This window comes from Pseudochaenichthys georgianus, chromosome 7 (genome assembly GCF_902827115.2).
Source record: "Pseudochaenichthys georgianus chromosome 7, fPseGeo1.2, whole genome shotgun sequence".
Lineage (NCBI taxonomy): Eukaryota > Metazoa > Chordata > Actinopteri > Perciformes > Channichthyidae > Pseudochaenichthys > Pseudochaenichthys georgianus.
The window spans coordinates 37,061,327-37,088,509 of NC_047509.1; the positions used below are offsets into that span (position 1 = coordinate 37,061,327).

The 27,183-nt window shown below is 42.7% G+C and overlaps 1 protein-coding gene across 1 annotated transcript in view; it reads right to left on the reverse strand.

Moving 5' to 3' along the window:
* lamb2 (laminin, beta 2 (laminin S)) overlaps positions 1-27,183 on the reverse strand; it is a 71,165-nt gene that overhangs the window by 8,733 nt on the left and 35,249 nt on the right. Inside the window, 31 exon segments of the mRNA XM_034086982.2 lie at positions 610-800; positions 896-1,077; positions 1,854-1,872; positions 1,874-1,951; positions 2,073-2,150; positions 2,152-2,175; positions 2,177-2,209; positions 2,211-2,273; positions 2,275-2,294; positions 2,552-2,671; positions 2,674-2,719; positions 2,721-2,776; positions 3,854-3,889; positions 4,893-5,062; positions 5,314-5,545; positions 5,853-5,996; positions 6,369-6,486; positions 6,488-6,562; positions 6,663-6,795; positions 6,876-7,003; positions 7,795-7,953; positions 8,059-8,194; positions 9,808-9,887; positions 11,446-11,558; positions 12,193-12,372; positions 12,689-12,877; positions 13,377-13,497; positions 13,616-13,818; positions 20,445-20,508; positions 22,137-22,325; positions 22,679-22,752. Of these exon segments, the coding sequence (XP_033942873.1) occupies positions 610-800; positions 896-1,077; positions 1,854-1,872; positions 1,874-1,951; positions 2,073-2,150; positions 2,152-2,175; positions 2,177-2,209; positions 2,211-2,273; positions 2,275-2,294; positions 2,552-2,671; positions 2,674-2,719; positions 2,721-2,776; positions 3,854-3,889; positions 4,893-5,062; positions 5,314-5,545; positions 5,853-5,996; positions 6,369-6,486; positions 6,488-6,562; positions 6,663-6,795; positions 6,876-7,003; positions 7,795-7,953; positions 8,059-8,194; positions 9,808-9,887; positions 11,446-11,558; positions 12,193-12,372; positions 12,689-12,877; positions 13,377-13,497; positions 13,616-13,818; positions 20,445-20,508; positions 22,137-22,325; positions 22,679-22,752 (3,454 nt within the window).

Below are 27,183 nucleotides of genomic sequence, written 5' to 3' on the forward strand. Positions count from 1 at the left end.
CCTGAAATAAGTGATACGACGGGCAGCTGGTGTTAAAGGCACGCTGTTTAGCGGCCCCCCCTAAACAGATTACGGTGTGATCTTGCATGTAGATTCTGGGGGTTAGTCCTAAAGGTAGGACAGCCGTTTTCCAGAGCCTTATCAGCATTGGAGCTCGGTATCGGAGACGACCTAGATATTAACGTTGGTTGTATCGAAGTTGGATTCCTTTTCAATATAATATCAAGCTTTTATTTTTTTGGACCAATCTGCCAGATTGAGCCAGTTTTGCTCATATTGCCCTAAATGACTGCTATTCTCTTGGTATTCTGCATAAAACCATCATGCATTTAAATCAACTAATCCCGACTGAGAAACAATTGAAATTCCCACTGCATGTAGTAAATAGTAAAGAAAATGTTTTTTTTCTTTTCTTTTCTTGTCAGGACTGAAGCAGATATATCACAGTACAAGTAGTAAAGAGTATAATCTATGACTTTGTGGCACAGACTTTTTTTCCCTTCTACTAACTTAATCTTTATACTGCAACCTCATTCCACAGAAATAAAGACTCCAGATGGATATTTGTACTTGGAAAACTCAAAATGCAGTGGAACACAACAGCTGTACCTAAGATCTTCAATAAGCTCCATCAGTGTAGCGACGGCTGCTGCGGTGGCGTTGCGCGCGTTGACAATCTCCTGAGCTCGTTTCAGTTTTTCCTCCAGGTCCTTGAAAGCCTTCTCGTAGGGGCCAGTGAGCCCGGTGGTCTGAATCTCATGGGCACGCCCTGCCAGAGTCTTTGTACGCACTGCTAGGTCCTGGAAACGAGACAGAAAGAGTGTGAACAAAAGTTATTCAACCTTTCTTAATCGGCATCTGAGAATTAGTCCCCCCCTTTGGCACCAAACCGCGCCTGCACAATGCGGTCCCAGTCCCCGAAGCACTGGTGACAGGGCTGACAGTTGGGGAACTGTCCGGAGAAGCCTCGGGCACACTGGTCACAGCGGACCCCCGACACCCCCTGCTGGCACACGCAGTGGCCCGTCACCCTGTTGCACTGAGAGGACTCGATGCCTCGCCAGTCACAGTCACACACTGCAGAGAGAAGGAGAAGGAGGGAAGGTGGCTATGGTGTATTGTAGTACAACTGGTCTAGCTTGTAATGAGAACATCTCAGTGTGTTTACCACATATAGTATACACGACCGGCACAGAAGCAGAGTACATCAGGAAGAACAAAACACTATTGTGATCCAATCTTCCGTATTTTTTAGAGCAGCAAAATAAAAAATGCTTTAGGATAATAAAATCCTTTATCCTCGGCATGTGAATTATCTTGTGTTGTGTTGTAATACACAGTTTGACCACAAGAGGCGGAGGCCACCACTACTATAGAAAGGACTAAAATCATTCGTGTTTTCTTCTAAATGAGCTTTCATTTTCAATGCACTCTACACAAAATGCATCAACAGTGCATTCCTCAGAAGCCGTCTCAGGTGGGGGGGCCTGTATCCTGAAACACTTAGACTCTCTTCTCCTCCATGTGAACTTATTCGCTCTTTATACTACGCCACCCTGACCTCCTTAGAGGCCAGCCCTGAACATCCTAACTGGACGAATGACATGGTTTATAAAAGAGTTTGTCGTGCATTACTTTCCGGTAGGTATAAGAACAACAGTGAATGAGAGCATTTTGTCCTGTGGTGTCTTTTCACTGTGAGGCAACAAACATGCTGTGCAACCGTCTCTCCTCCGCCTGAGCATCTACAAAGCCCTGCATGACCTGGGTTCTGCAACCTCATCATGTGTTCTCATCTGCATCATGTTCATCACAACCCCTTTCCTTCTGTCAGCGTCACGATGTGGTCTGACCTCTGCACTGCGTCCTCGCGGTCTCCCCAGTAGTTCTCCTGACAGTCTGTGCACGTCTTCCCACCAAAGCCATCCCGACACTGACACTGCCCAGTGAACTGCACGACAGAGTGAAACATAGAAGATGACTCATCAATTTCATTTGTATCCGTCAGTGTTTATGATTATATCTCATGTGTATGCTGTATACATAAATGTTTACCCCCAAGTGTTTCCTACCTCGTTACACGACGAGGTGACAGAGTTGTTGGCGTCACAGCCGCAGGCGTCACACCCCTTCCCGTTGGCCAGGTTCCATGTGGTTGGGGCGCCAGTGGTCACAACGTCAGGCCGATGACGTTCGCAGACAATTGGCACTTGCCCTGTGGCACGCTGGCACACACAGTCCTCGCGGCTCCATACACTGCCGCGGTCGGTACCACAGGAAGTTACATGTGCACTCTGAAGGGCGAAATAAAGCATGCTTAATGATATGGTTTTAGAGGGGGTTACGATCTGTCCGTTCTCTGTGGGGGCGCGGCTTTCATCATGTTCAGTGAATGATGTCAAAGGCAGCAGCTGTCCATAAGTCAATCACCATACTCTCACATTATTGGACAAATAGATATTATCTTAACAGACATGTATGTAAATAGACTTTAAGATTATTACTTTAACATGCAAGCCACTGCTTTTTCTTTTTTGAACGCGTCACTCACTCCTGCAGTTGCGCCTGGAAGCGTCCCCAAAGTAGCCGCTCTTGCAGATGCCACAGCTGGGGCCCTCGGCGTTGTAGAGGCACTTCCTGCACTCTCCGGTCCGCCGGTCGCAGGCCTCGTGTCGGACATGTCGATGTTGTTGTTGCACTGGCACGGCTGGCAGCGGCCCTCCGGGTTGAGAGGGGTTGCCGTAAAAACCCGGAGCACATTCGTCACAGCGAGCTCCTGAATGGAAACAGGAAAAAGGAAAAGAAGTTGCAATAAGTGAAGGAGAGGAGACGGGAGATAGACGCTTGCTGCTGTTATTTGAATCTGAAATGTATTTGGGATCAGAATGGGCGAAGTGCTCGATTGCCGTTCCCAAGCTGCTTCAAGGGTGTTTTGTTAGCATCACCACTCCAGAGGGGTTACACATACATACACTGAGAAGTGTCGTCACACCTTTCTTCTGGAGATAATGCAACAATTTGTATCTTTTTTTGATGACTAATAGACGAAAACATTGGTCAAAAGCCACTTCCATTCTGTGATGTTTAGATGAAGCCGTGCCTGGTGTTCCCTCACTGTGCTGTGGCTTCATTTGTGTTTAGCATATGTAGCATACCTGTGATGCAATGCTGTTATAGCCTGTGCCACACAGCATTAGCAAAAGACTATCCTGTGAAAAACATTCAGTCAACCCAGGAGGGAAAACTATTTCAACTAAGAGAATTGATCACCAGAATTGTTATTTTCTTAGCCTTCTTGTGAGTAAAGCATTATAGGCTTTTTCCCTCAATGTTATTTCTTACTTGTTGTCGCTTTAGGTCAGAAATAACCAATAGCATATTTCAGTCTCGCAGCAACAGAGCGCAGACGAGAGAGAAGGAATGCTTTTATCAGTGTCTTTATCCTGGCCAAAACGGCTACATCGTTGTATCCGTACTGCTCTTTCTTCCTAACATCTTTTCATCCACAGAGACAGACGTTGACCCAGAATCATTATCAAATACCAACCTGTACACATTACAACAAATACATCTTTTTACTTTCAAGGGTGTATCGGAAACCACCGTCTTGGACACAATAAGGATCCGGTCTCTTGGGATGGTCTTGTTTTGAAATCATTGAAGCTTATCTCTAAAAGCATTAGAAAGCGTTTGCATTGCTTCTCCGAGCCGCGGTTCACACATGGGCACGAGTGCACTGTGGCACAGCACCGCTAATGGGGGGTGCTGAAGCCATGCATAAGGAGGTCAAGTGGGGGGTTGGTGGAGAAAGCAGGAGGCGGAGGAAGGACAGGGGTCAACCATCATTACTCACGCTTATAAATGCTGACCCCGGAGCGTTTAACAATCCCTGTGGCAGTAATACAAGGAGGGAGGAGATGAGACAGGTTAGCATTCAGCTTCATATGCCCAGTGAGAAACATCACGCTTACCTCATAGAGATAAGAAAAGATAAGAGTTTTCAATGTTGTTAGAGGGTCAAAGCAGTAGTTGACCCGATGCAGACTTACTGGGATAATACGGATGTGCTGCTTCACAGGGATGCATGTTTGTGGTCCCCAGTGGGTGGTTCCTAGTGATGTTAACCCCCTGACCTTTCCTCTAGCAACATGATAATGTCCACATGCTAACATGGACACATTGACAATGCTAACATGGTTCTTTTTAGCATATATAATGTTAGCCATGTTCACCATCTTCTGTTGAGGTTAAGATGAAACACAGAATGAAATGTAATAACTAAAAAGGTCTCTTTACAAATTCATTGAGTTCCATCGTCAGCCTCAGCAGTATTTTGACACAATACAATTAGATGATAATTATCTAAACATACAAACTAGGTCGACTTGTGTCTGATGAAACACATCACATCCACAGTTATACTTTATATATTTGAGACTAAAGCCATATACTACTACTAACAAGGGATCTTATTGGACCGGGTCCACGGGACAGACTAAGACTGTCTCCAATCCAAAGTCATCACCAGTTGACATTATCTCCGTGTAATGTTTTGATTACTGATATTATCACATGACCCATGTCTTCGGGGAAAGACGGTAGGTGATTTGAGGTGAAATCTTTACGTGAAAAATTCCATACATTGAGGATTCGGACGGGACTCAGATCACAGAGGAACTCCACAGTTATTACAAATACATACAGCTGCAAAGGTGATACTATTCCGCTGTGAAAAGCGCTTATGATGAGGATTTGTATTTGTTAAAAAACTCAAAACACTGTTGTCGTTCTATATAAAAAGCTTTACCCACACATCTGGATGCTGAGGAGGAGAAACAGCTAACACAAGAAGTAAAGATGGGCAGTAAGAAAGCATGGTCTTTATATCATACCTGTGTAACCCTGGTTACAGTTGCAGACGATTTGTCTGTTATGGTTGTCCTGGTAACAAGATGCAGCAAAGTGGCGTCCACTGTTGGGGCCCTCTGGACACTGGCACGGGCGACACTGACCATTGGCTGCTTTGCCCAAAATTGCGTTACCGTAGTAGCCATTGCCACACCTACAGAAATGACAAAGTAGGAGTAAAAACGTTATAGTATAAAACTAGTAAAAATGTAATTAAATTCTGTAAACTGTAACTGACAACTTTGAAACAACATAGTAAACGTACATAAAATGTTCTATATTCAAACTCATACTTTTGTTATAACATCATCAGAGAAAGAAGAACTGCTTTTTCAATCTCTTTTTTATCTCCCTACGATATATTCTAACCTGATGTCTTGCAGCCTCTTCTCTCTGAAGCCTCACCTGTCACACTTGTCTCCTCCGGTGTTGTCCCTGCAGTTGATGCAGGCTCCGGTCCTCTGGTCACACTGTTCTGCGTGTCCGTTACACTGGCAGAGTCTGCAGCTGGGGAAGCCCCAGTGACCCGACTGGCAGCCATCACAGCGAGGACCGAACGCTCCGGGGCGGCACTGGCACTGACCCGTGAACTTGTCACAAAGACGAGTCACGGCGCCTTCCAAGCTGCAACCACAGGCTGGAACGAGGGAGAAAGGAAAAAAGGATAAGTCAAGTGGGGAGGGAATAAAAGAAAGAAAGTGAAAAGAGGGATGGAGAATAATTTACAAATAATTTGGGTTAAGAGGCTTTAGATTTGCAATTCTGTACTGAGACAGTAGAGGGCGCTAGCTACATGGCATATAACTAATCAAAGGTCTTAACGCCTAACTAAAACTAAACATTTATAAGTTTCGGTCACATAAAACTGATTTACAGTACGCATATTGTCTGACAAAACCCAAGAAAGACTTAAGACAAATAACGAAAAAGGTTTTTTTTCTCACCGATGCAGCCTGAGGGTCCAAAGCCATAAGTCCCCGGAGCACACTGATCGCAGCGTTGACCAATCACACTGGGCCTGCAGGGACATTGGCCCCCACGGACATCACACATGGCGCTGATTGACCCCTGAGGGTCGCAATTACAGGCTAGAGGAGGACAGAGAGGGACAGACAGGCATGAAGGCACTGAAAGGTAAAACATGTGGACATCCTGCATAATGAATTCTGGGGGGAAAATATTAGCACCAAAAAAAGGATGATGCGTGTAAGATATATGAAGAGCAGATAATAATAACATGTTAATAAGAAGTTAAATTCCTGGCCAATAAATCCATTCCACAAGTCAGAAATGTTGTTAATACTGTTCACTTCACTGATCGCAATAATGAGGCTATGTTTTTGTTTCCTCCAAAGGGCAGTCAGAGGTCAGGGTAGAGGTCATGTACCGTAGCAGCCTGCTGCAGTGTAAACATGTTGAGTGTCCGTTAAACACGGCACAGTGAGGTTTTCTTTACTCACGCAGAGCCCCGTTATTGATGATGGCCGACATGCTGGTGAGGATCTTGGCGCAGGTGTCACTGATCATAGGGCGGGTCACGCTCTTCGCCCTCTCGTGGCAGCGGTAGCGCTCAAAGGTCGTGCTTCCTGTTGTTTGAAGCTACATCTCCCGCAGTGAACATGTCCATGGAGGAATGGCGTGGCATCAACGCAAGCTGGTGCAAAGAACAGGTGTATGAAAAAGAGACAGTTAAAAAAACTTCTTTGAGTCAGAGGCTTACTTTGGAGTACACTGAACAAATCAATTCTTCTCACAGAGTCCACAAGCAGGAGAGCGTTCGCCGCTCCGTTCAGGACGCTGTTAGCATCCTGATAGCGTCTGAACTCAAAGCGCAGGGTGTAGGTCACACCTTGCTCCAGACACACAGCCCGAGGAGGGACCATGAACCTGCAGCAGACACAGTCAGCACCCATTCATATTCAGCAGTTGTGTGTGTGTGAATGAGTGTGTGTCTTGGAGTCTCATACCTGGCTCCAGCCGGCAGAGAGACGAGGAATCTGTCATCGTCCGGGATGGTGTTCCCACAGGGGCTGCTGGTGGGAATGGGCCCCGGACGGACTATCGTTATCCGCACCTCCTCCCAGTCCCGGGGCATCTGGGTAGGATCAGTGTATATTGTTAATATGCAGTCAGAAGCATCATGACATGTAGAAAGGGGAGAAGGACAGGTGCAAATAATGATGTCACCATGATAGGAAATGAATCCCCAATGCTTTAAATTGATTTATAGGCAGAGTTGTTGTTTATACATAACAGCTGCACATATTTGAAGTAAAATGGTGCATCGAGACGTTGAGCAACAAAGAACATTGGTAACATGTATTAACCTGTATTACTAAATTGTAAATTGTAAGGTAATTCAACTTTGCTCATAGATGTGATAGTAATATTAAAAGTTTGTTATGGCACACATAACATAATATATACTACATAAAGTATTGTTAACAATAAGTCAATTATGTGTTAACTTTTAAGATTTTTTTGCAAGACATCTATAATGTCACATATCAGCACATATTTGTAACACATAGTAAAATGTTAATAATTGGTTTATAAACTGTTTCTAATCATTGTTCGGAGGGCCATTAAAGTTGAAAGGATTGCAGTTTGATTTGAATACCTTGTTAAATGGTTACTACATAATTTGTATTACATTTAAACGTTATTTAGATTATTTTCTGAAAGGCGCAGGGACTTTCAGGAGTTTTTTTGTCACTGTGACTTTGGCATGAAAAAGTCCAGCCAATTACCCGAATAAAAGATACCTCTCAGCAAGAGTCAGATGAATTGATTTCACAAAAAACGTAACTATTCATTGAAGACTTTCATTTTTAAACGAGCAGCTGACTATGTAAAAGCAGAGGTGCTTCATCTCAAAACACAGACCTGTGACTCGTAGCGGATCAGCAGGTCATATTCCATGGAGTAGGGGATGTCAGTGATGAGGAACTCCAGGGTGCCCCCCTCAGGGACCCGAGCGAACCCCAAGCCCGTCCATGATGCAGGCCGGCCCTGCTGGTGCTCCCTGGTCTCCAGTGTACAGCCCTGACAATACACATACATATACAGATATTTGAAAATGTATATCCATATTTAAAACACAGAATCACTCCAATTCAGTTGGCTAATACAGAATATGGATGGGCTCACCTGTCCCATTTTGGCCAACTCAGCCTCATACAGGAAGTGATCCAGAGCCATGAAGAAGTATCTGGACTCCACCTGCGTACACTGGCGTCCTGCCATGTGGCTGCGGCAGCGACACTGACCGCTCTCCATGGAGCAGCTACAAAGAGGACATGCGGTTTCTTATTGGTTGTGTAATTATCTTTGAATCAGCAAAGTAAACAAGTACTGTTTCAGTTTTTAAAAGTTGTCATGCTAGCTGCTCTCTAATGCATCACATGGTCATAGCAGGGATTTTCGACTGGTGCTAACATCAGCTAGCTAAAATGCTTTATATCCAGGTATAATGTTGGACATTTTCACTATCTTAGATCATCATTTTTCATAACTAATATTAGATTATTAAATAAAAAACACTGAATTCAGAAGAGCTGAGGCTGTTGAGAATGCCATTAGTGTTGTTGTTGAAAAAAATGTTCATCCCCTGTTTATTTGACTTGAGAACAGAGGCCTGTACGACGAAGCCGGATTTTCGCTTAGCGAGCTAACTTCAGGGAAAACTCCTACGACGCTGGTTCACTTCTTAGCGGGCTAGATCTCCATGGTAACTTATGCTGAACGGCTAGCCTGGTGTGGAGCAGGTTAGGTTCTAGGATAAGAGATCAACTCAGTGAAAGCACCGCCTGCTGACCAATCAGAGCTCAGTGTGCAGAGTTTAAAGCGATCAAGTCATATTACAGGAGAAAGGAAATACAGAAAAACTGCCGTTGCAGGAAAGATGGCCGGCAAAAATCAACTGACTGTGTGAACGTGAACTTTAATAGAATATCACCTCCATCTTCAGAGCAATCTGACTATTATAACATTAGCGTTAAGAAAGCTTACTTAAATATCTGCCACAACATAAGTAACCGGATCAAAGTAACATTACGTACAGTCCGCGGCACTGTGAGTGCAGACGTCAATGGGTCCCATTATCATTCATATCACATCATAATGTATCATATATTTCCTTATCTGAGTCAGCTGATAAGTCAGATCCACTCGTGTCTTAGTGGCAGTGATATCAGAAACCTGTTAATGTACGCATTCAAACACTTTATCTTTTACCAGCTGTATTCATGTATTCATTCTATGTGGCTTTTATCCTGGATAAAGTCTTTAAGTCATGGATGTTTAAAGTTTAACGTCTTCATATTTGTCTAATTATAGTTAACTTTTCAGAGGCAGAGGGAGTAAGTCATACATGTGCTAGTCTCAAGCAAGTCCCAAGTCACTGTGGTGAGAGTCAAGCAAGTCAAGTCAAGTCTTTGCTCAGGTCAAGCAAGGCACAAGTCAAGTCATATGAAATTCTGATGAATGGTTAAGCCTTCTGCCCTGGCTCCCCTTCAGCAGGGTCACAGCATTTCTCCTGTCTAATACCTCATTCACACCAACGGTGTTTCAGAGCCGGTTCGGAGCTGGAGCTTGAAAAGCACTGGGTTTTCCTGTTCACACCGCAGCGGAGCAGGCACGCAAACCGGAGTTGCGTTGGTGAATGAGGTATACCTCATTCACACCAGTCCCACTCTAGTAAAAAGTGGGACTATATCAAACACTATATTCTATTTTTAAAAAAAAAGATTCTATATTTAAAAAAAAATTAAAATATTTGGATTACTAGAGAGAATCTGTTAACTTAATATCGTCTCTGTTTTGTTTCAAGTGTTTCAAATGAGGTTAGACTTGAGGATGTCATGTGTGAGCTCTGACTTAAGCTACAGTGTCACTCACTGGTTGTCATGGGCTCCTCCGATGTCACACTCGCAGCCCCGGCAGCCTTTCAGGTCGTGGCTCAGAGCCCAGTGTTCAGGCTACAGACAGGAGGACACAGACAGAGTTACTGACAGGCAGGAACACAGGGAGACACAGACAGTTGGCTTGATGCATCACTCTCCATGCGATTACAGAGTGAGAGGGGAACTCCCACTGCAGTTTGACTGTATCTAGCTCTCTAATCCCATAAAGCAACATTCATAGCTTCAGGGCATACTATCACTGCCCCTTTCCTTTCATTGGCATTCTGAGATTCTCTTCAAAAGGAGTTGACTGACTGGGTTTTTGAAGGTAGCAATTTTACAATTTTTCTTGAGTATGTTTTGACTGATGGATTTGTACTTATGCCTGTTTTTTTTGTTGCTGTTTGGAGAGTGAACAAGATAAATTAGTAATGGCATAAGCTCCACAATTAAAGTTAGGGTAGGTAAGAATGGAGAAACCAGCTAGAGTGCGCTAGAATTTGAAATCTGCCCCTTCCTTCACACTTCCTTACAGAGCCCCTCCTCCAACACACAGGAACACGCACATGACCAATGAGGGCACGAGATAAGTTTGTGCACAGATGGAAGGCTGACAGGCAGGTAGGCCATCCAGTTATTTTAGCCGGGCCGGCTAAAATGATTGGTCGTGCTTTTTACAGTACTACGGCTTCCACAGATGAAATTTGTTATGTATTTCTTGTCAAAGCATTTAATGTATCCATTGCTATCGGGATGTTAAGAGCATTCCATGGAATATAACAAAAAGTGTTTCTGAAGTGAATGTCCTACCTTTAAGCTTAATTGAAAATAATACTGATATATTATTTGTCTCAGTAAGATTTTTCTATTAAATTCTGTCCAATTTTGACGTTACACTATTACTCCTAAAATGAGGCTTCTTCACAGGGCTCATGAAAAGACAGGATCCACTTTAGGACCAGGTCCAGACCCTGACCATGTTAGGCCTGCTGTAACCCACACCAACCGGAGAAGCCTTGGATCCCTGGGCTAAATTTAGACGCAGGGCCCAGGCAGGAGCTCACATTCCTGCCTATACTATTCCTGGCTGAGTAGGTTCAGGACAAGGTTGAATTATTACAGGAAGCTTGTCAACAATTAACATATAGGGCTTCTGGGGAGAGAGTGGGAGGAACATTTTAGAAAGGAAGAGTGAAGAAGACCAGTAGCACTACTTTATAAGTGAATGGTAAAACAAATATTAGGGTAATATGGGCCTTGAAGTCAAATGTAAGAGAAAGAGATTACATTTTAATTTGATTGTGTCATGTTAAGCTACAGCAATTCTTAACCGACATGGTTCAAACCATTTCTCTTTGTTTTACCCTAAAAAAACATTTTTTTTTATCAAGACCTTGAACATATGTTTTTATTATTATTTTGAGGGATTAAGTATTTCAAGAACTCAAGAAAATGTCAATTGTTATTTTAAAATGATTGCAACTGGTTTTGTCAAAGATAAATAGACAAAAAAACAAATTGAACCAGGGCTTGTTATGTTGTAAGGAGAGAAAGACAGAGACAGAGAAAATGACCCACAGTAAATATTTGAAGAATTCCTATTATCAATCAGACCCAATGTTTCTTTCCTCACCAAACACTGGTCACAGCTGCGTCCAGTGACGAGACGCTTGCAGAAGCAGTCTCCACTGACGGGGTCACACTGGGAGCGACCTGACACTGTTCCTCTGGGGTCACAGCGGCAAGCTGGGGGGGGGGGGTTCAATTAGTTAGTGCAGCATATTGAAAGCTGGGTTATAATGTCAAACACAGGCTGCCACCACTGTCAAGCTAAAGTTTAGATATGTGTCTATTCACCTCTCATTGTCAGATCAAGTACCAGTAAACCCAGTAAGCAAGGGTGCAATTTCACCTAAGACTGTGGCCCCCACACCAACACAGATTATACATGTTTTGTGTAATTCATCTTTCTAAAAACTGTCTAACTGTTAAGTCACAGGCATGGACTTTTCTTGCCCTGATCTTCGCCTGTCAGGCCACATCCAGTCTGCCCAATCCTCTTTGTGAAAGGGATATATGCAGAAATAAAGCCCCCCACCTCTTGTGCAATACAAAAGAGAAATCATCTGTTTTTTTTAAGATCATTTCCCCAAATTGTTGCTAGTATTGAACTCCAGTCAAAGATAATGCAGTGAGATTTGTGCCTCCAGTTTTTGTGTTTAAGGGTTCATTGTTGACAGTGGAAATATTAGGCTGATAGATTTGTTGCATTTTTAAGACAACTTAAATAACAACAAATAAAGTATCATGTCTATATGCAGAAAACTAGAAGATAGTGTGAGTGTCAGTTTGTGTCAGTGCTATCAGAGTCAGTACTCACGTTGGCAGCCCTGAGGGTTTTTAGCGCTCAGGCCGAAGTAGCCGGTCTTACACTTGTCGCAGCGCGGCCCCTCCACATTGGCCTTGCAGCGGCACTGACCTCCCACCATGCCAAGGGAGGGCTCTGTGTGGCTGTCGCACATCCCTCCATTCTGAGAAGCATCCGGGTCGCAGTCACAGGCTGTGGGACACAAAGGTAAGTTATGCATGTTCTGGGTTAGTGTCAAGGTGGGTTGGGCTCAATACGCTTCCATCAGTATAGTCCATTTCAAAGTGTTACTATATCTGACTTTGTCCCAGTTCACTTCTCTGTTGCAGGTATTGCTTTACCCAAAACGTCATATTATGCGCTAGATACTCAATATGTGTAGTGTACTATTGGTTACCATCCTCTTCTGTGAATTAACTGTAGTATATATATTTGGGACGCACTGAGCAATAATTACCACCAAATGCTGTTTAAACTATGCAAAAACAAAGTGCATAAACACACTCACCAACACAGACGTGTGGGTCCCTGATATCTTTGAAAGCGTCTTGGTAGTAGAAGGGTTTGCACATCTCACAGTTGCGTCCCATGGTGTTGTGCAGACAGTCGTCACACACTCCTCCGCTCACATTTCCCGTGGCCTGATACATGGCCATGTCGAAGTGGCACGTGCTGGAGTGGCCGTTACAGTTACACTCTAGAAATAAAGAAAGATTTCAAACTAATGAGTCAATGTCAACATCATATTATTATTGTTTTATTTTTTATTATCCATCAATAATAGATCAGAATCAAACAGATTACATTTTTTATATATTTAATATATTTTTTAAATATAATAACAAAATATTGAAAAATGTAAATCCCAGTTTTTCCAATCCAAAATAATGTCTTAAACGTTTTGTTTTGTCAGTAAAAAAACGGAAGTGTTTACTTTAATACTTTAAATGATATAAAAACAGAAAAAGTAGGAAAATCTGCATATTTAAGAGATTAAAAACAGCATTATGTGACATTTTCTATGAACAAATACTAAGAACAATGAATGAATTATTAAATACGTTGGCAATTATATTTCTGTCAAACAAATAAGAATGGCTAACTCTAGTGATATTAGCCTGATCTTTGTTGTCATCAATGCTTAATGGCTATGTGTTTTTGGTGCACGATGTGTCCCCTTCCTCCTCTGGACTCACTCTTGCAGGCGTTGGTGTTGCGTCCCTCGGCTGGTCTCCAGGGCAGGTCATTGCAGAAATCATCACACTCTTCACAGTTCAAACCCCTAGTGTTATGGTTGCACACACACCTGCCGTGAACCTTAAAGGAAAAAGTGTGTGGGGGGGGGAAGTCATCTACATGAGATGATGGATCAAACGCTTGAAACTAGAGTTAAAGTACACATTAATTATAAGTCTGACTGTAAATGAGGCCTCACCATTCCTTCTATATCGGCCTTGATGCCTTCGATGCGGGCGCACTCGGAGGCGTGGCCGTAGCAGAAGCAGTTTCCACGTACCACAAGCTCGTACATGGCATAGTAATACTTTTCTTTGATTTCAGCTCTGGGGTCTAGCAAGTTGTCTCCCAGTGTGTGAAGCTTGGTGAAGTTCACTCTCAAGTTAGTGATCTTTAGCTGGCCTGTTGGGGAGAGGACAGGGAGAGAATAAGAGAGGGGGAGGAGCAGAAGGGAGGGACATGTATTTGATGCATGTGGACACTAAGTTTAGTTAGGCTGTGTTATGTTGGATGGTGTGCTATAAGCTGGTTAAGTATAGGATGACATCAAAAACGAGTTAACAATACAAATACACACATTTGTGCTTTTTACCAAGGGCTTTTTCAGCAGCAATAGGAAGTGAAGGCCAGTGGAGCATGGCAGAACTTAGTGTGTGGCAGAGCATTATGGGATGTTTTGAGGATTAGTTAGTCCTGAGAATGTTGAGGCACCTTAAGATAACATTGTATGGGGAAAAAACAAGAGCAGTTTAAAGACGGATGGACATCTGATTAGTAAACCGTAGATCAGGGGTGTCAAACGCAATTTCATCGCGGGCCACATCAGCATTATGGTTGCACTCAAAGGGCCGGTTGTAACTTTAAGACTATATAAACATACATATATAAATATTTAATATATATAACATAACGTAATTACTTTATTGCCTCTGCATTGGATTATTATCGGATAGGGTAAAAACTTCATAAATAACTACGTCTGAAAGCAGAAGTCTAGGGCAAATAAGTGCAAGTCTCTTCAGTGAGAATGTCACAAAATGATTTTAAAAGAAGAGCCAAATTCTGAAAAAAAAGTGACATTAAAAAAAAAAAGGTCAAATTTAAGATGCATTATGGGACATGTAGTTCATGGACATCGTGCATCTGTAAACCGGCATGTAACCGTATAATAAACATATTACATTCTTTCAGAGCTCTTGCGGGCCACATGAAATGAAGTCGCGGGCCGGATTTGGCCCCCGGGCCTTGAGTTTGACACCCCTGCCGTAGATCAATGGAGCAAACACAGTGGATATTGCACACCTGAAGCATCACGCCGATGTGAACACATTACAAAGCATGATGGGAAATGTAACAATAGGTGTTGATCAACAGACAAAGATTGTGTAATGAGTAAATCATTTGCCATTCACAGGCAGCATTGCAATAGTTCAGACTGTTGAATTAAAATGCAACGGATCATAACCATTTAAATTAACTTAGCAGGATGATCAGAGTGGCGGACATCTTTGTGTGTACCTTTGCCATTGCAAGGAACTGTAACCATAGTAGCTAGTGTTACAGCTGTATGTGTTCCCTGTTGCCAAGGTGTGCTGCGTGGCTGCAACAAGGTGCACATCGAGAGGGAGGTCTTAAGGCTCCAGTGCCAGCAGCAAAAGGGGGAGGCCTCTGGCGGGAATGGATATTGGTACATTTGTTTGATTATAATAAATCTTATGGATTTGATTATTTGAAAGATAACTCCCCTCCAGAGAGACTTGTCTTTCCACCCTGTCAATCTGCCGGTACATCATCCGCTGCTACAGTCCGGCTGTTCACCAGGATCACACACACACACACACACACACACACACACACACACACACACACACACACACACACACACACACACACACACACACACACACACACACACACACACACACACACACACACACACACACACACACACACACACACACACACACACACACACACACACACACACACACACACACACACACACACACACACACACACACACACACACACACACACACACACACACACACACACACACACACACACACACACACACACACACACACACCACACACACACACACACACACACACACACACACACACACACACAGCAGTAACTCTAACTTACTGGAGGTCAACTATTAAGGAAAAAAAGGGGAAATATTGTAGAATAAAAAAACAAAATGCTTACATTTGTAAATGAGGCAAATAATGATGTGGTATATCTTTTTTGTTTCTTTGTGTATTGTGCTTTAATTATAGATAGATTTGAGGGGATGACATGCATACATATTATGCATAATTAACATGATCATTATAATTCTAAGATTATTTATGAACATTTCTAATTCAGCATCAGAGCAGCTTCACCCTGCGTTTAGTCTTCATACAAACACAAATAACCTTTAACATAGCATTTCCTTATTATTTACTGTGTTGCCTGTTACATTTAAATCCTGCTGGAGTTGAAGCAGCAGTTTTATTTGATGGAAGGCTTTATGTGTGTACATTCTGTTACATTACCCTGCTGACATTATCCGCAGTAATAGAATCCCTCTCTGACCGAGCTAATCCCTTCAGCTCCACTGCACTAAGACACTGTCTGTTTCCATCAGCCAATAGCAGAACCCATGGATGTACAGACAACTATTACTGGTATTCATTTAAAATACCAAGTTTAGGAAATTAGGAGGCCATTGTTTGGAATAAGTTGGTAAGTTATTGTAGAAATAATGTAGCAAATGACTTCTTCACAGTTTGAATCAGTCAGACAGAGGATGATTCATCTGACTTTAACTGAGCCTCCGGAAAACACTTCCTCTGCGGCCCTACTGACCCCGAAAGCAATGCAGGTCTTGGTCCAGGCTTTCTAATCTCCCGACTTCACTGCAACTCCTGGCTGTTCTACCTTTAAGGACACTCGACCTCCGAGCTTATTCAGAATGCAGAAACTCCACATTACACCATTCCTCCTCTTCCTTCCCAAATCCGATTCAAGACCCTAGTACTGTCCTACCATGCTGTGAAGGGATCCTTTCCTACATCCATGACATGGTCAAACCATACACTCAAGACCTGGCACTTTGCTCTGCACAAGCCAATCTGATCACTACTCCCTCACTGTGAGTTGGACCCAGCTACCCCTCAACTAAAATACGCTTGTTAGCTATCATAGCTCCCAAAAATTATATTCCAATTTAACGAAACTGCCATATCAATTACCTTTCCAGGAAATCTTATTTCCCTTTGACGTATCACAGAAGTGACCTATTTTCGTTTGACATATCACAGAAGTGGGTTGAGTAACTAAACGAAGTAACAAGTACATATCTTAAGTCTATCCATAATCAATTACTGAACATAACCAAGTTACTTTGATTCTTAAACATAATCGAATTGCTGCATTCAAATGACCCAGTTGTTACGTTGTATAAAAATAACTAGGTCATTTTGTCTGATTTGGTGTTGTTTGGATTCAATTTACAACTCTAACCAATTGTTTAAACTGTCGCTATAATGCAGTAATAAAAAATGATTTTCGACGATAAATAATTGAGTGTGCTATTAAGTTGTAAACTGAAACTCAGGGCAAAAACCTCCACCTCTCACTGTAGTGATGAGCAAACAAAGACATAATGCACCCATTAGGGTTGACTTTGGCATCATTAACAGTACATATAGATTGCTCAGTGGTGAGGAGGTCAGCGGTCTCCATGTGGGCCGGTTGCAGTGAGATATCTAACCGCAGAACAAGAGGACCTATGCTGATGCGTTGGCAACAGAGCTCGTGTTTCTGGGAACAAGCTCTCATGTCCTGGCAGACTAAACATGAGGGCCAGGACAGTGAGGCTGTGTGGGAGAGGAACAGCTGCTTTTCACATCTCTGCCTGTCTTCCACACAGCAGGGCCATGTTTCACACCCCAGAGCGAGACGAGGGGCTGCTACAGTCCGTCACAGCTGGATAACAAGAGCTAATTGTGTCAACTGGAGGTTGATTTATGGGGACAAATGTGACTTTAGCTCCCAGAGAGGAACAGGATAGGTCTTTATGTAGTGGAGGTTTTTATTTCATTAGTGTCCTAGTGAAAGGTTAATCCTGAACACTTTTGTCTTATGATGTTTTGTTTTTTGTTTTGTAAGTGAGCTGTATGTATGTTCCTTCACGTGGTATGTATGTATATTATACCATGTGTAATGGAAATTTCCTTTCCTATGTCCTATATATCTTTGCCGTTACTTTCACAGAAGGGCTGAAGAGTGATCCAGACGCAGACACAAACCGATGAGTTTCCGGTCCTTTGTTGAAGTTTATAACGAGGTTTTATTCAGCTTTACATACCAGGGTTAATTGTACAGTTCTAGTTGTTGTGATGAGCATCTGCCGGGCTGGTGGAATCGGTATGCTCTCTTCCTTCTGTGTCCCTTCCTCTCCTGTCACCTATGACCTCTTTATATACACCCGGTGCAGCTAAACCCCGCCACCCAGTGTTCATAAATAATATTGCACTATACATATAACTTAAATAAACTGACACACCAACAACACCCATAAAATGGCTCCTACACCATGTTTTTCTGTGTTTCTGCCTTAAAGGGGACCTATCATGCAAAATGCACTTCTGTACGTCTTTTATACATGAATATGTATCCCCGGTGTGTCAGGGAACTCACCAAGTGTCAGAAAACACAACTCTCTCTCTTTTCCTCCATACCCAAATCTTTTTCAACAACAAGGTGGAGGGAGAACTCTCTCCTGTCAGACTGAGAGTCTCAGATAACCTCAGCTCAGGTGAAGTAAAGGACTCTCAGTGTTTAGATAGTTAACTTTAGTCTAGTTATCTCAGTGGGTCTCAAACGGTTTGTTTTAAAAGGGGAGTGCTTTGTAAAATATCTATAAAGAAATAAAAAAATCTGTTTACAGTTCTGTTTCATATGTATGTTGAGAGATACTGTATATCCATAGATCTCTTCATTTTGGCTCTCAAAGTGCACCAGATTGATGCTTTTAACTTCAATATTTAAAAAAAAATCTTCCCACTAGAGGAGGTGAGGACCCTCCTAGAGGAGGTGAGGTCCACTCCCCACTTTACCCCTGCTTACACCTATATGCCGTGAGCTGATTACCGAGCCTTCATTGTAACAGTCGCGGGTACACTGTGTGGGGAGTGTTGCAGTAGAAAATTCAACTGTAGCGCTGGTGCATTAATGGGAAACCCTTAATGTTTGAGCACCCTCTATGAAACGTCAAGCTACCCCACTGCACCCCCTCGAGAAAATCTCTGGCGCCGCCACTGTCTCCACCTATCAGGGGAATGAGAGACCGCTCGAAAGCGCTGGAGACGCTGTAAGTGTAAGTGGCGCTGTAGTCTGCCACAAAAGCAGAATCAGCCCTTGCAAAAACAGGACTGGAAAAAAGCAAATGGAGCGAAATGAGGCATGGCTAAAATGCATGATCTGTTTGGTATTTTGAAAAAAACACTTGGGAAAAGGGCGTTCAGTTACGCTGCCCCCAAGCTTGGAACCTGCTTCAAACTGAGCAGAAACTCAGAGAGCTGGTCTCATTAGAAACACTCAAAGAAACTTTAACTGACCTTGAAGCAGGCCGCTGTGTCTGTAAATGCTTTGGCTAAACTTGGTGTATGACTGTGTTGTGATTGTGTGTTTTTTAATTGTCTGTAACTGTAAAATTGTCTGAAACTGTGCTGTTACCATTCTTGGGCCAGGACTCTCTTGAAAAAGAGATTTTTAATCTCAATGAGACCTATCCTGGTTAAATAAAGGTAAAATACATTTAAAAAAACAGACCTACGGGAGCAATTTGGGGTTGAGCATCAAGTTGCCCAATGACACTTCCACATGCCAACTGTAGGATCTGGGGATTTAACCACTTACACTCTGATTGGTAGACACCTATTCGATAAGGGGTGTGTCAAAATAAAAAAATGTATAAAAGATGGATAAAAATGGTTTTACGATGTCTAAAGTCACGTGTTTCCTGTTTGGAGCGCAGAAATCTTAGGCCATTGACTCTCGTTATAAGTGGTGCATGCGCAGTCCGCACCTCTTCAATGCAAGTGATAGGAGCAGCTCTTCAATGCAACAGATAGGAGCCGCTCGGGGCACACCAAACTGCACCCAAAGCAGCTGTTTACCCCGCCAACAACTAGCGCCAGAGTGAGTGATTGACGTTTGAATGAGAGAGAGTTAGACGGAGGCGGAGTGTAAACAAAACTAGATAGCGAATATGGAGAAGGAAAATGATGTTTAATCACTTAAAGAAACGCCCTTTGAGAGGAGGACACTGGAGGGAAAGCTGAGAGTAAAAGAGCTCGAACCTGTTAACCCTGACATAGGCAGGAGTTAAGGACAGAGGAAGGCAGTATATGTGTCTTTTTCAAGGAGCTGTTTTAGCAAGAAGGCTGGGCTGACTACCTGTAGCAACACCAGTGCTATATTTTGCTCCCCTTGCCTCCTTCTTCAAACATCAGTACCAGCCCAGTCTATGGACCAGACCCAGCATGATCCAGACAGATGTGAGTGACTTAAAGCACATATCGGAACAAACTAAAAAGCATGAACAAACTAGAGTCCACATGGATGATGCTATGCGACTAGCCATGTTTAGGAAAGTAAACACATCTGTCCAATGAGGGCTACAGGATAGGGATCTGTAAGCATAATAAGGAGGTTGACAAAAACAGGCACTAAAATAATAGACAGTATCTAGTGCTGTGTGCTTTTGAGCTAGCCCTGTGTTGTAATATGACATGTTTTGTGTTTGTGTATAAGTTTGCTTACATTTTGGTAGAGCCCCCTCTCTGAGAAAAATGCACCAGCCGCCACTGGTACAAGGGCTCTATCAGGTAAGCTATCCGGTGCCCATTTACCATCATAGACACACTAAAACTGTATAGGTAATATTTACTTTCCATTTTTGTTGATTTTCTTCACCTCATTATAATATTTACTATCAATATGCTTTTGAAAATATGAGTGTGACTTACTCTGGATGCTAGGGCTGTATGGATCCTCAATCCTGATGGAAGGCTCCAACACTCTGTAGATTACCTAGGTTAAGAAATGTAAACTTATTATGCACACAGATACAGACACAAATATATGAACTATATTAGATTAGAACTAATAGTGGAATAAGCAGTGTAGCTTTATACTGAATCAGACTTTGTGGTCTGTATTCCTGAGTGTACATTTGTGCTGGGGTTATTCAGGAGCTTTGGTTCTTTGTCCTCTCTGCTTCAAAAGTTGTCTATTTGATCACAATTGCTTAAAAACTCAGGATCAGTGAAAAACATTGTCTTAAGCTTAAGGGCTAATTTGGAAACTGAACATGTGGCTTTTTGTTGTTGTTGTTGTTGTTGTTGTTGTTGTGGCTAAGTGACCTGGGGCCTATACTACGAACCTGGTTCAACCTAACCTGGATATGTTTGAGTTAGCCGGTTGGCCTAATCCAAAACATACGCGCTCTCGCTAAACTGTACTACGACGCGGGTTATCAAGTGGATCGCTCAAGCCAGCCGTGTCCTATCTAGTTAGGTGCGCGTTCACATGAAAGGGGTGGTATTTGGAGCATTCGACCAATCACAAACATGGAGAAGCGCACTGACAGCGCAGCGTCATACTTCCTGAATGAAAAGTGAACTTTAATACTAGTCAAAAATGAAGAAGTTAAACTTTAAACATCCATGAGTTAAACACTTTATCCAGGATAAAAGCCACAGAGCTGCACCTGCAAGGTGAACACAGCTGGGAAAAGAAAAAGTGTTTGAATGCGTACATTAACAGGTTTATGATATCACTGCCCGTCTAAAACACGATCTGACTTTAATTACATTTGTCTCGAGTGTTTCGTCAACTTATGTGTTGCTTAAAATAATACTTCTGCATACAGTATGTGACACTGTGAGTGTTGCACGGCCAGATACGGCTCAGCTGACTCAGATAAGGAGATATATGATACATTATGAAGTGATATGCCGCGGACTGTACTTAATGTACTCTGATACGGTTACTTATGTTGTGGCCGATATGTAAGTAAGCTTTCTTAACGCTAATGTTATAATAGTCAGATTGCTCTGAAGATGGAGGTGATATTCTATTAATGTTCACGTTCACACAGTCGGTGATTTTTGCCGGCCGTCTTTCCTGCGACGGCAGCTTTTCTTCCTTTCTCCTGTAATATGACTTGATCGCTTTAAACTCCGCCCACTGAGCTCTGATTGGTCAGCAGGCGGTGCTTTCACTGAGTTGAGCTCTTAGCCTGCAACCTAACCTGGTCTCGACCAGGTTAGCTGCTTAGCATATATTACCATGGAGATCTAGCCTGCTAAAAAGAGAACCAGCTTCGGATGACCGGAAAGCCGGAGTTTCCCCTGAATTTAGCCGGCTAAGCGAAAATCCTGCTTCGTAGTATACCCCCCAGGTCAAGTCAAGGATGAGCTCAACACAAAGGTGTTGTCTTTTGCTCTCTTGCTGTAAGTTACATGAGGTAATAAAAAACACTTTGCTGTCTGTATAATACAAATGAAGCTTTTCTGGTTGGCTGAGCTTAGAATAAAGAGTGGAAACAGCTAGCCTGATTATATAAGTTTAAAAAAGGTGCCTACCTACACCTTTACATTTTTGCAATGGACAAATACTGTGCCTATCATTAAATATTCCTGTTGTCGATCTCTCACCTCTCCCTCAGTTGACGGCTCAATGTCAGAGTAGCGGGACTCGCAGATGACATCATTAATGTTGCGCAGAGGACCCTGGGAGACTCCGGGGAATGCAGAGGCGCAGTCATGGGAAAAGTAGCGGTAGATCTGCCAGGTGCGACCAAAATCTGACGACCGTTCAATCAGCATGGCAGCCGGGCGGAAAGTCTGCAAAGAAAAATGCCATGAATATACAAATATATATAAATGGAGATGTTAGTCATGGTTTTCAGCTACTTGGCAATAGAGTGGTATTTAGTCACTTTCTAACAGCCGCCTTTTTCAAGACATGTAAAAGATTCAGACATTCACATTAACTGATATATTTAATGTCTTAGAGAAAAACACTTTCACCACAAACATTATTACAGGCATCTTACGAAACACAATTTCATAAAACCATTGACTTTGAGACAAGGGAACCGGAATTGCTAAAATGCCAACACATTCCCGGGTTAAGGACTCTTTCCTGCAGCACTCATACAAGCCAAACAAAGTTAACAATCACGCTTTGTTCCTACCTTAAAGGTCATAATCAAGTGAGTGAAATGAAACTCTGCTTCCAGATCCAGCTGGATAATGACATCAGACTTTCCTGTTAGACAAAATAGTATGTTAATGAAAGCAACTTTATTGTATTAATACAATATAAACCACATGTTCCATCTATATCATCCCTTTCAGATAGATGGAGAACTGAGAGTTATGGCTAGGAGGAGTGAGTTAAGTAGCAACCAAGATTTTGGCTTGAGGAATGGCATGTTGACAGGAAAACTCATTCAGTGTTGGCAGGACAAATTGCAGAGTGATGTTAAAGCCCACACACTTCCTGAGTTATACTCCAACAAATATCCTGAAGAACCACTTTCACTCTTCTCCTCTGTTGTGTATTACACGTACACGTAGAGCACAAGCCAAGAGGACTTCCCCGCTCGTGCACACGAATACATGAAAGCGGCACCACGTGAATTTTTTATTTTAGAACCTAACACTCAACTTTTAATCTGCTGATCTGAAGACAAACCACAACATAGGTCTGTGATAAACATATGCATATGTTTTGGAGCCTACTCAGTGACATGTGTTAGAAAAATGCATGTGCCCTCACACATCCATGTATAGTGGGGAAATCACCTTTTTAACATTTATGACTTGCAGATAATAACAGTGTGGAGGTGTGTGGCAAACAGCCTAAGGCATGATAGTAAAACCAAAACCAGAGTGTGGAAGAAAAGGAGAAATGCAGATGGTATCCTGTGTCATATAAATATGGTCCATCTTCATATTTAAGCTGCACTCAACAATATTTCAAATGTGTGGGAGGTTGTTATTGTGGAATACTGTCCCAGAGTTGCCAAAAAAAGAGGAGAGGAAAGCCTGTTAAGTGACTAAGTAAACCCTGCTATAGCACTTGCTATACTGAAGGCTACTTTGAACAAAAAACATATAGCATGTAGAGCTATATGTGACAAGTGGACATGAATTTGAAGTACCAATAACAGTGTTATGTTGCGTTGTGTAGGAACTAATGCTGTCAAAATTATCGCGTTAACGGCGGTAATTAATTTTTTGAATTAATTGCATTAAAATATTTAACGCATTTAACCCATGTGCAGAATGGCCCGCCCCATACATCCCACCAGTGGCAGCGCCAGGGCATGGCTGGGGTAGGCTACACCCATACCAAGAAATGGCTCAGCCCCACCATGAAAAATGATGTTAAAGTAAGCAAAATAAAGTCTGCCAACTCGCGCGGAGAATTGCACAGACAGCAGTTAGTAAGATTGATTTCAGTTGCCACTTGTCTGGAAATACCGAAGACCAGAAACGGTTTTGAAAACTTTTGTCACGTAGTGATCGTCTTCTCCATAGAACATCTTTGATAATGTCTTCTGGCCAATCAGAATCACGATAACGGCGTGGTGTTGTTGCAGGAAGTCCCGACGGAGAATACTTTTGCTGTAGTACAGGGCCCTGGCTGAAGTCGAATAGTCCATTTAGCTTAGGAACCTTCCTAAAGGAGTGAAATGACCCGGAAGTCCCTCAGTGGCAGCCATGATAAGTGCCGTTCGAATTCTCTAGAATGATGAGAATGATAGGAAAGGAGGTTTCAAACTTCCTTTATAACCTCCTTTAGCTTAGGAACCACTGGACCTCCCTAACCGAAAGGAGAGGAGAAAATGCTGCCCCACAATGCCTTGCAGCCGCAGCATTTGCAGTCACTCAACAGTCGGCCGTTCACGGAAACAACCGATTATGACCGAGAAATTATATCATGAACGTTACGGTGCTTATTAAGCATTTTAAAACATAGGTGGTAAGTTGCCAAAGTGCTTTGTTTTGAACGTTCATCAGTATTATAATCAAAAAGAGAAATATTAACGTTAGTTTTTACTGAAATGATCAAATAAAGTCAACATTTCACAGTCTTTACTGAGCTGTGTGGGGTTTGTTCAACTTTTAAAAGATGTTTGAATGGTGATATACACAGTGATAGATGTTAAGGACTAACGTTTATAATAAATACATTTATATTGATTTTAAGATCTTTAGTTCATACAATCATACGTATTGGGATCATTGGTATTAATGTGGACCGGAGGGAGAGGGGGACGAGCAGAAGTTTCACTTTCCTTTTTTATTTCAATTCCAGCTTTGGTCATGAAGAATATGTTTCTCTGTTGTCCACGTTCATAAAGCAAAGCAGCAGCATCAGAGCACGGTGCAGAGTCTCCAGATGAGTTTACAGCAGTCCCTCGTTCTTATTAAACATCCATGTTGTAGTCCGCTGTATAGAAAACTGTGGTTTCCATAGTTTCCCCACAGCAGCAGACGCACACAATGACGTCCGCTGGCGCATCATAAACACGTGGGATAGTGAAAGTGCATTCGGATTCTCTAAAGTGCCGCAGTCTCTTCTCCTAAGTCCTTTTGAATTCTCCTGTCCACTATCCCTTAACCCCGTGACGTTTCACTCAGAGGTCAAGGAATAGACGATAGGGTTAGAACTTAGGAGCTGATCTTTGGACTATTCGACTGCAGCCGCTGTCTCAGGTCGACTATTTTCATTTCCTCGCTCCTCGGTCTCACCGGAAGTTGATTTGCCTGCGCCATCTTGAGTACCGTCCCATGGCTCTTATTTCTGCCGGAGGATCGAGGATCGAGGAGCGATAATGGAGGAGCGATAACCAAGGAACCACCAGACCATCCTCCGATGAAATCCTCAGATACTCGCCCGGTCGCCCCGCCCCCTTACTGTGTATCGCTCACTGATTGGACGATGCAGTGCATGCACTGATCTCATGCTTCTTGACATGAGAGCAGTTTCCCAGCGGAGTGCAGAAAACACATGAACCTCTTGAGAGTCACTCCTCAGTTTATACCGTGTTTTGTTTCAATTCATGTTTCATTTAGTTACAAATATGTGATATATCTGAACAACAAAGTGGTCAAAAATCATTTTATTCATTTGTTGGAAACATTTTCATGATCGCTTTTTTCGTTTTACATTTTCATTTATTGTCATTCCCATTCAGTCAATCATTAAGTGCTATTAAAATGTGAATGTGCTACATATCCACACAAACAAACAAAGTGTGCAATCCAATGAATATTAATCTAACTGGGTTTTGATAGATAACAATATATCTCTTTTTCTTCTCTCAATTATTTTATTTCTATTGTGCACTCTAATCAATATTAATCAAACTATTGTTCGTTTATACATTTTAAGAATGGCGTTTATCTTTTTTCAGAATGAGTTCTTATTTTATTTTATTTATTGGGGTCTGCAACAGATGATACAAATGTTTGTGTCAGTAAATGTGCACTAACAGAGGCGGGGGTGTGTGTGGAAATAACGGGGACAGAGCTGCTGTCAGACGATCAGCTGTGCGGCGTCATCACAAACGGACGTCGCTTCACGTGACGCTCCGGAGGAAAGGACGTCCCATTGCTCTTAAAACTCATTTCCCTGCTTCTCGTGGTTTCCTTGCGTCCCTCCACGCTTCCCTGGTGGGAGGGACTAGTCGCAGGGAAACGAGGCAAGTGAGGGAAGCAAGGATTTAATTTAACCGACCTGAGACGGGGCCCAGGGGTGCACATAACTGTACGCAGGTTATGTGCGTAATCTGAAATGCGTACCGTCACTTGTGTCTCAAAGCCATTTGCGTACCGACGTACTTGTGAAGCTTTTCCAGAAGGCGGTTAGATCACCGGACGACAGAGTCGGTCTCCGTGTGCACAGACAGGGCTGCTGTTAACGTCGGTCTGTACAACGGAACTGTGCCAAAACTACGCCAACCGGCTGCGGAGGGAGACTCCCCCCTTCACTGGAGAACTGCGCTAAAACAGCTGATCACAACGTTCACAATAGGCTTGTTTGAGACAAGCAAGACCTGCGCAGACCTGCGCAGTTGCGATCAACGTCTTGCTAGTGCGTTGCATGATGGTTAGTCATTTTGTCCGACTTGCTCTGGAGGCTCGCCCACATGAGACTTTGAAATCTCGCGGGACAAAGACGCCCGCAGCCTTGAGAGCGAGGCGAGGCGAGTTGGCGCAGTTGCTTTCCACGAGCTGCGGAAGCGAAATGCTTGATGGGAAACGGCTCGCTGGTATCTCGAGCTGAGCGCTCATTGGTGGGTTTTACCACGTGCTGCTGATGAAACTCTCCAATTGGCTGGCAAAAGTTTGTTGTTGTTTTGTGTCAGTTTTATGTCGCCACATCCATTCCCATTTTTCATCATTGTTCCACAATGTTTATCATCATGAAATTAATATCTATATATTTTATACTATACTGCTTACCGTTTTCATACTTTATATATCTTAGCATATTCATACACACTGTTCATACTGCTCACAGGCTGATATCTAGTGTATTCATACACACTGTTCATACTGCTCACAGGCTGATATCTAGTGTATTCATACACACTGTTCATACTGCTCACAGGCTGATATCTAGTGTATTCATACACACTGTTTATTCATCATTCAATTCATTCTATATGTTATTCTGTAGATT